The following is a 9,227-nucleotide window of genomic DNA, read 5'->3' on the forward strand; positions in this document are numbered from 1 at the left end:
TGAGATCAGGGATGCTTCCTAACCCATGATTACAGTGTGAGATGAGGAATGGTTTCTTACCCATGATTACAGTGTGAGATCAGGGATGCTTTCTAACCCAGGATTACATTGTGAGATCAGGGATGCTTTCTAACCCAGGATTACATTGTGAGATCAGGGATGCTTTCTAACCCAGGATTACATTGTGAGATCAGGGATGCTTTCTAACCCAGGATTACATTGTGAGATCAGGGATGCTTTCTAACCCAGGATTACAGCGTGAGATCAGGGATGCTTTCTAACCCAGGATTACATTGTGAGATCAGGGATGCTTTCTAACCCAGGATTACAGCGTGAGATCAGGGATGCTTTCTAACCCAGGATTACATTGTGAGATCAGGGATGCTTTCTAACCCAGGATTACATTGTGAGATCAGGGATGCTTTCTAACCCAGGATTACAGCGTGAGATCAGGGATGCTTTCTAACCCAGGATTACATTGTGAGATCAGGGATGCTTTCTAACCCAGGATTACAGCGTGAGATCAGGGATGCTTTCTAACCCAGGATTACAGTGTGAGATCAGGGATGCTTTCTAACCCATGATTACAGTGTGAGATGAGGAATGCTTTCTTACCCATGATTACAGTGTGAGATCAGGGATGCTTTCTAACCCAGGATTACAGTGTGAGATCAGGGATGCTTTCTAACCCAGGATTACAGTGTGAGATGAGGGATGCTTTCTAACCCAGGATTACAGTGTGAGATGAGGGATGCTTTCTAACCCAGGATTACAGTGTGAGATGAGGGATGCTTTCTAACCCAGGATTACAGTGTGAGATGAGGGATGCTTTCTAACCCAGGATTACAGTGTGAGATGAGGGATGCTTTCTAACCCAGGATTACAGTGTGAGATGAGGGATGCTTTCTAACCCAGGATTACAGTGTGAGCTGAGGGATGCTTTCTAACCCAGGATTACAGTGTGAGATGAGGGATGCTTTCTAACCCAGGGTTATTGGGTTTAGTGTCCTATAAACAGCTATTTAAAGGTTAATTTAAGATGTTTTGGATAAAATAAAAACATTACAAATTTAGTCTAGCATTGTCTAATCAATTAATGTCTCTTACAAATGAAATTTGACATACACATATATACATTAGAAATTGTTTGTCAACTGAAATATGATCTGTAGTCCTGATGGAAAGTCCTCTACATTGAATATCCTAAACACAATTTAACTGGTGAAATGTCCTACACTGGGTATATCTCTGTTGAATAACTTTTTCCAAAAGAGTTCTATTCTAAGAACAATAATATTCCATAACATATCGTTTATAACGGGACTTTGTTAGTTTGAAAGGTCCACAGGAATGTTAACTTTGATTACACTAGGATCAATACAGCTAGTGAAATAGGTTATTTTCAGGGGAGGTAACTATAGCAAAAAATCATAGGTAAATCACATTTGTAAGGTAGCACAAAGTCCCTGGTCCTATAAAATTAAGTATCACATCTTACTTTTCCATCACCACAGCTACGCTGTCTTCATAATCTTTTTCTGAGTTGTCAAACTGCAAAAGAAAACCAGATATAATTATTTATAAGTATAACTTTATGCACATTTCTTGATGCTCTGTTAGCTTTAATACTTTTTTGTAAAAAAATGAGCATTTTTATTTTTAAGAATTCGCATTAAAAATGCAACAAGTTCTGTAAGCACCAAATACTTGATCAGAAATCTCTCTGCATACGATTAGCAGGACTGACTGATAAAAAAAAAAGTCCAACAGAAATTTATTAATTATGGATTTTGTACAAAAGGTAAGACATGAAATGCTACCAGGACAAAACTTATCAAATTTGAAATAAACAAGCAAGTAAACATGTGTAGAATATTTAAACCTTTATACAGAGAACAACTTAAGGAAATCCCCAAAGTACACTCATACACACATTCAAGGTTTTTGAAAAATCATTTCTTGAGCTTAACAAGCAAATATTGACATAAAACATAGAGTATGAAATGTCAGAATTGATACATTGTGCCACGTTTTCTAGGTACCATTACTTACATCTAGGAATGCTGATATGACTTTTAATACTGGTGCGGTCAGCTCGACACACACCACTTCGAAAGACTTGGTCTGCACCCAGGACAGGCTGGATGATACCTTACTGAAAATCTGGACATACAAAGAGGTATTGTTATTACAAAATTGATCCACCCGCAGCTATAACAATATACCATATTAGACCAATAAGGGTAATATGCTCTAATAAACATGTTCAAAAGGATTCCATTAAAAAAATCAACATCTGAAAATGACTGTTGACTGTGGGAGCTGCCAGAAAAATGAACATGTCATTGTTAGACAAATTTCTATAAAGAGTAATGATGACCTTTTTTGGATTTGGCCTTGGAACCCTGAAATACGAACACCTTTGGGGAATTCTTAAACTTGGCCTTCGTGAAAGGAAAATTTTGATCAAAATCCGTTCTGAAATGTAGTCACTATAGTAATGACACTGAATGGAGCCCGGACTGGATAGTCATTGTTATCAACTACATGTACCCAACCCCAACCTTCTCCAAAAGAGCGGCGGCATAAAATTGAAAGTTCTCAAAAATGGGTAACACCAATACCCGTGAGACTCTAGTTTCCTACGACGTTCGGAGCAAGTCTTTCCCCTTCCATCAGTATAAACGGGAAATTTAATGTGAAGTTTTAAGATGATTGACAGTATTCAGGATGAGGCTGATAAATGATCTGCCTGAGACTCTAGTTTCCTGCGAAGGTTCGGAGAAAGTCTTCCCCCTTCCATCAGTATAAACGGGAAATTTAATGTGAAGTTTTAAGATGATTGACAGTATTCAGCATGAGGCTGATAAATGATCTGCCTGAGACTCTAGTTTCCTAAGAAGGTTCGGAGCAAGTCTTCCCCCTTCCATCAGTATAAAAGAGAAATTTAATGTGAAGTTTTAAGATGATTGACAGTATTCAGGATGAGGCTGATAAATGATCTACCGGAGACTCTAGTTTCCTGCGAAGGTTCGGAGAAAGTCTTCCCCCTTCCATCAGTATAAACGAGAAATTTAATGTTAAGTTTGAAGATGATTGACTATTCAGAATGAGGCTGATAAATGAGCTACCTGAGACTCTAGTTTCCTACGAAGGTTCGGAGCAAGTCTTCCCCCTTCCATCAGTATAAACGAGAAATTTAATGTTAGGTTTGAAGATGATTGACTGTATTCAGAATGAGGCTGATAAATGGCTGATGAACTTTTTCCACTTGGATTCAGCTGCGCTTCATTTTGATCTCTACCAAATAAAAGATACAGGAATATTTAGTTCATGTCACATATATGCAACAAGTAATATTTAAAAGCTCTCTCAAGGGCTTTTTATTACCACAAACAATCTGTACATGAATTTTGATTATGCAAAATCTTTTCGTGATGCGAGTAACACTTGAAAACTGGACATACCCTCAATGAAATATCTTACAACTTTAATACATTATAGAGTGCCTTTTTAACAAATGGAAATATCAAGGCTTCATGATACACAGGCTGCAGAAAGTGGGCAATTTAGTGTATCCTGGATTTCGTCCTACTATATCAAATAATTTCTAAACATCCTTATTACAAATATTTTAGGCTCTAGAAAAAAATAAAGTTTGCAGAAAACAAAAAGTTGGGGTCACCTAAACCCTAATGTGAAGTTTGGAGTTCCAACCTGTCAAAACATCAATATCTTGAGAAAATGTTGGAAAGATTCATTTTTTTACTTTTACAAGAAAGAATCCTATAAAAAAAATCAAATAAAAGAGATCTATTCTACTTATAACGCAAGAAAAAACTATGAGGTTCATTTTCTGCAACAGGTCAGTAAACAGTTTAAGTCATTACTGGATAAAAAAAAATACTGTCTTGAGCCAAAATAACAATTTCTTTTAATACAACCACAACATTTTCTGTTAGATAAACTGATTTATATAAAAAATCTAAATAGTCCTTTGAAAAAAACCTAATATGGAAAAAAATAAAGATATCATCAGTACAATATCTTACATTTTATAAGTTTGATTCTTTGGTTGGAGGAAGTCTGCTAAATCAGGAATGTTCACTTTCTTTTCCGTCACTCTTTCTCGTTCAATGGATCGCACCTAAATAATGAAACAAGGTCAGACAATGTGTTTATGTTTAATAAGTAACTTTGTAACATACCAATTTAAGTTTTGGTATTAAAGGATCCCAGACCGCGGCACATTCAGATGATTTTAATCAGATTGAGTAACAGTATTACCCCGACACAGCCAGTGTCACTTTTTAGTGAGGGTAAAGTTATAGTAAGTATTACCCTGACACAGCTGGTGTCAGCTATTTAGGGAGAGTAAAGTTACAGTATTACCCTGACACAGCAAGTGTCAGCTATTTAGGGAGGGCAAAGTTAGTTAGTATTACCGTGACACAGTCAGTGTCAGCTATTAAGGGAGAGTAAAGTTACAGTATTACCCTGACACAGCCAGTGTCACTTTTTAGGGAGGGTAAAGATACAGTATTACCCTGACACAGCCAGTGTCAGCTATTTAGGAAGGGCAAAGTTACAGTATTACCCTGACACAGCCGATGGCAGCTATTTAGGGAGGGTAAAGTTACAGTATTACACTGACACAGCCAGTGTCATTATTTAGGGAGGGTAAAGTTACAGTAAGTATTACCCTGACACAGCCAGTGTCAGCTATTTAGGGAGTGCAAAGCAACAGTATTACCCTGACACAGCCGATGTCAGCTATTTAGGGAGTGCAAAGTTACAGTATTACCCTGACACAGCCGGTGTCAGCTATTTAGGGAGTGCAAAGTTACAGTATTACCCTGCCTCAGCCAGTGTCTGCTATTTAGTGAGAGTAAAGTTACAGTATAACCCTGACACAGCCATTGTCAGCTATTTAGTGAGAGTAAAGTTACAGTATAACCTGACACAGCCAGTGTCAGCTATTTAGGGAGGGTAAAGTTACAGTTAGTATTACCATGACACAGCCAGTGTCAGCTATTTAGGGAGGGTAAAGTTACAGTATTACCCTGACACAGCCAGTGTCAGCTATTTAGGGAGGGTAAAGTTACAGTATTACCCTGACACAGCCAGTGTCAGCTATTTAGGGAGGGTAAAGTTACAGTATTACCCTGACACAGCCAGTGTCAGCTATTTAGGGAGGGTAAAGTTACAGTATTACCCTGACACAGCCAGTGTCAGCTATTTAGGGAGGGTAAAGTTACAGTATTACCCTGACACAGCCAGTGTCAGCTATTTAGGGAGGGTAAAGTTACAGTATTACCCTGACACAGCCAGTGTCAGCTATTTAGGGAGGGTAAAGTTACAGTATTACCCTGACACAGCCAGTGTCACTTTTTAGGGAGGGTAAAGTTATAGTTAGTATTACCCTGACACAGCCAGTGTCAGCTATTTAGGGAGGGTAAAGTTACAGTATTACCCTGACACAGCCAGTGTCACTTTTTAGGGAGGGTAAAGTTATAGTTAGTATTACCCTGACACAGCCAGTGTCAGCTATTTAGGGAGGGTAAAGTTACAGTATTACCCTGACACAGCCAGTGTCACTTTTTAGGGAGGGTAAAGTTATAGTTAGTATTACCCTGACACAGCCAGTGTCAGCTATTTAGGGAGGGTAAAGTTACAGTATTACCCTGACACAGCCAGTGTCACTTTTTAGGGAGGGTAAAGTTATAGTTAGTATTACCCTGACACAGCCAGTGTCAGCTATTTAGGGAGGGTAAAGTTACAGTATTACCCTGACACAGCCAGTGTCACTTTTTAGGGAGGGTAAAGTTATAGTTAGTATTACCCTGACACAGCCAGTGTCAGCTATTTAGGGAGGGTAAAGTTACAGTATTACCCTGACACAGCCAGTGTCAGCTATTTAGGGAGGGTAAAGTTACAGTATTACCCTGACACAGCCAGTGTCAGCTATTTAGGGAGGGTAAAGTTACAGTATTACCCTGACACAGCCAGTGTCAGCTATTTAGGGAGGGTAAAGTTACAGTATTACCCTGACACAGCCAGTGTCAGCTATTTAGGGAGGGTAAAGTTACAGTATTACCCTGACACAGCCAGTGTCAGCTATTTAGGGAGGGTAAAGTTACAGTATTACCCTGACACAGCCAGTGTCAGCTATTTAGGGAGGGTAAAGTTACAGTATTACCCTGACACAGCCAGTGTCAGCTATTTAGGGAGGGTAAAGTTACAGTATTACCCTGACACAGCCAGTGTCAGCTATTTAGGGAGGGTAAAGTTACAGTATTACCCTGACACAGCCAGTGTCAGCTATTTAGGGAGGGTAAAGTTACAGTATTACCCTGACACAGCCAGTGTCAGCTATTTAGGGAGGGTAAAGTTACAGTATTACCCTGACACAGCCAGTGTCAGCTATTTAGGGAGGGTAAAGTTACAGTATTACCCTGACACAGCCAGTGTCAGCTATTTAGGGAGGGTAAAGTTACAGTATTACCCTGACACAGCCAGTGTCAGCTATTTAGGGAGGGTAAAGTTACAGTATTACCCTGACACAGCCAGTGTCACTTTTTAGGGAGGGCAAAGTTATAGTTAGTATTACCATGACACAGCCAGTGTCGGCTATTTAGGGAGGGTAAAGTTACAGTATAACCCTGACACAGCCAGTGTCACTTTTTAGGGAGGGTAAAGTTATAGTTAGTATTACCCTGACACAGCCAGTGTCAGCTATTTAGGGAGGGTAAAGTTACAGTATTACCCTGACACAGCCAGTGTCAGCTATTTAGGGAGGGTAAAGTTACAGTATTACCCTGACACAGCCAGTGTCAGCTATTTAGGGAGGGTAAAGTTACAGTATTACCCTGACACAGCCAGTGTCAGCTATTTAGGGAGGGTAAAGTTACAGTATTACCCTGACACAGCCAGTGTCAGCTATTTAGGGAGGGTAAAGTTACAGTATTACCCTGACACAGCCAGTGTCAGCTATTTAGGGAGGGTAAAGTTACAGTATTACCCTGACACAGTCAGTGTCAGCTATCTAGGGAGGGTAAAGTTACAGTATTACCCTGACACAGCCAGTGTCAGCTATTTAGGGAGGGCAAAGTTATAGTTAGTATTACCATGACACAGCCAGTGTCGGCTATTTAGGGAGGGTAAAGTTACAGTATAACCCTGACACAGCCAGTGTCACTTTTTAGGGAGGGTAAAGTTATAGTTAGTATTACCCTGACACAGCCAGTGTCGGCTATTTAGGGAGGGTAAAGTTACAGTATTACCCTGACACAGTCAGTGTCAGCTATCTAGGGAGGGTAAAGTTACAGTATTACCCTGACACAGCCAGTGTCAGCTATTTAGGGAGGGCAAAGTTATAGTTAGTATTACCATGACACAGCCAGTGTCGGCTATTTAGGGAGGGTAAAGTTACAGTATAACCCTGACACAGCCAGTGTCACTTTTTAGGGAGGGTAAAGTTATAGTTAGTATTACCCTGACACAGCCAGTGGCAGCTATTTAGGGAGGGTAAAGTTACAGTATTACACTGACACAGCCGATGGCAGCTATTAAGGGAGGTAAAGTTACAGTATTACCCTGACACAGCCAGTGTCAGTTATTTAGGGAGGTAAAGTTACAGTATTACCCTGACACAGCCAGTGTCAGCTATTAAGGGAGGGTAAAGTTACAGTAAGAATTACCCTGACACAGCCGATGTCAGCTATTTAGGGATGGCAAAGTTACAGTAAGTATTACCCTGACACAGCCCATGTCAGCTATTAAGGGAGGGTAAAGTTACAGTATTACCCTGACACAGCCGGTGTCAGCTATTTAGGGAGGGCAAAGTTACGGTTAGTATTACCCTGACACAGCCAATGTCAGCTATTTAGGGAGGGCAAAGTTACAGTTAGTATTACCCTGACACAGCCAGTGTCAGCTATTTAGGGAGGGCAAAGTTACAGTATTACCCTGACACAGCCGATGTCAGCTATTTAGGGAGGGTAAAGTTACAGTATTACACTGACACAGCCAATGTCAGCTATTTAGGGAGGGTAAAGTTACAGTATTACCCTGACACAGCCAGTGGCAGCTATTTAGGGAGGGCAAAGTTACTATTAGTAGTACCCTGACACAGCCGATGTCAGCTATTTAGGGAGGGCAAAGTTACAGTATTACCCTGACACAGCCGATGGCAGCTATTTAGGGAGGGTAAAGTTACAGTATTACACTGACACAGCCAGTACCACTTTTTAGGGAGGGTAAAGTTACAGTATTACCCTGACACAGCCAGTGTCAGCTATTTAGGGAGGGCAAAGTTATAGTTAGTATTACCCTGACACAGCCGATGTCAGCTATTAAGGGAGGGAAAAGTTACAGTAAGTATTACCCTGACACAGCCAGTGTCAGCTATTTAGGGAGTGCAAAGTTACAGTATTACCCTGACACAGCCGGTGTCAGCTATTTAGGGAGTGCAAAGTTACAGTATTACCCTGCCTCAGCCAGTGTCTGCTATTTAGTGAGAGTAAAGTTACAGTATAACCCTGACACAGCCATTGTCAGCTATTTAGTGAGAGTAAAGGTACAGTATAACCTGACACAGCCAGTGTCAGCTATTTAGGGAGGGTAAAGTTATAGTTAGTATTACCATGACACAGCCAGTGTCAGCTATTTAGGGAGGGTAAAGTTACAGTATTAACCTGACACAGCCAGTGTCAGCTATTTAGGGAAGGTAAAGTTACAGTTAGTATTACCATGACACAGCCAGTGTCGGCTATTTAGGGAGGGGAAAGTTACAGTATTAACCTGACACAGCGAGTGTCAGCTATTTAGGGAAGGTAAAGTTACAGTAAGTATTACCCTGACACAGCCCATGTCAGCTATTAAGGGAGGGTAAAGCTACAGTAATACCGTGACACAGCCAGTGTCAGCTATTAAGGGAGGGTAAAGCTACAGTAATACCGTGACACAGCCAGTTTCAGCTATTTAGGGATGGCAAAGGTACGGTTAGTATTACCCTGACACAGCCAGTGTCAGCTATTAAGGGAGGGTAAAGTTACAGTAATACCGTGACACAGCCAGTGTCAGCTATTTAGGGATGGCAAAGTTACAGTATTACCCTGACACAGCCGATGTCAGCTATTTAGGGAGGGTAAAGTTACAGTATTACCCTGACACAGCCAGTGTCACTTTTTAGGGAGGGTAAAGATACAGTATTACCCTGACACAGC

The 9,227-nt window shown here is 40.6% G+C and overlaps 1 protein-coding gene across 1 annotated transcript in view; it reads right to left on the reverse strand.

The window, feature by feature from the left end:
• The window catches only part of LOC110447911 (eIF-2-alpha kinase GCN2-like), a 52,111-nt gene that overhangs the window by 4,899 nt on the left and 37,985 nt on the right, over window positions 1–9,227 (reverse strand). Inside the window, exons 34-38 of the mRNA XM_021493895.1 lie at window positions 4,342–4,361; window positions 4,053–4,147; window positions 3,132–3,300; window positions 2,053–2,163; window positions 1,499–1,551 (exon numbers count right to left, since the gene is read on the reverse strand). Coding sequence (XP_021349570.1) covers window positions 1,499–1,551; window positions 2,053–2,163; window positions 3,132–3,300; window positions 4,053–4,147; window positions 4,342–4,361 — 448 coding nt within the window. The remainder of the gene's footprint in view (window positions 1–1,498; window positions 1,552–2,052; window positions 2,164–3,131; window positions 3,301–4,052; window positions 4,148–4,341; window positions 4,362–9,227) is intronic.

The sequence above is a fragment of the Mizuhopecten yessoensis genome, unplaced genomic scaffold, assembly GCF_002113885.1.
Source record: "Mizuhopecten yessoensis strain PY_sf001 unplaced genomic scaffold, ASM211388v2 scaffold3667, whole genome shotgun sequence".
Taxonomy (NCBI): Eukaryota; Metazoa; Mollusca; class Bivalvia; order Pectinida; family Pectinidae; genus Mizuhopecten; species Mizuhopecten yessoensis.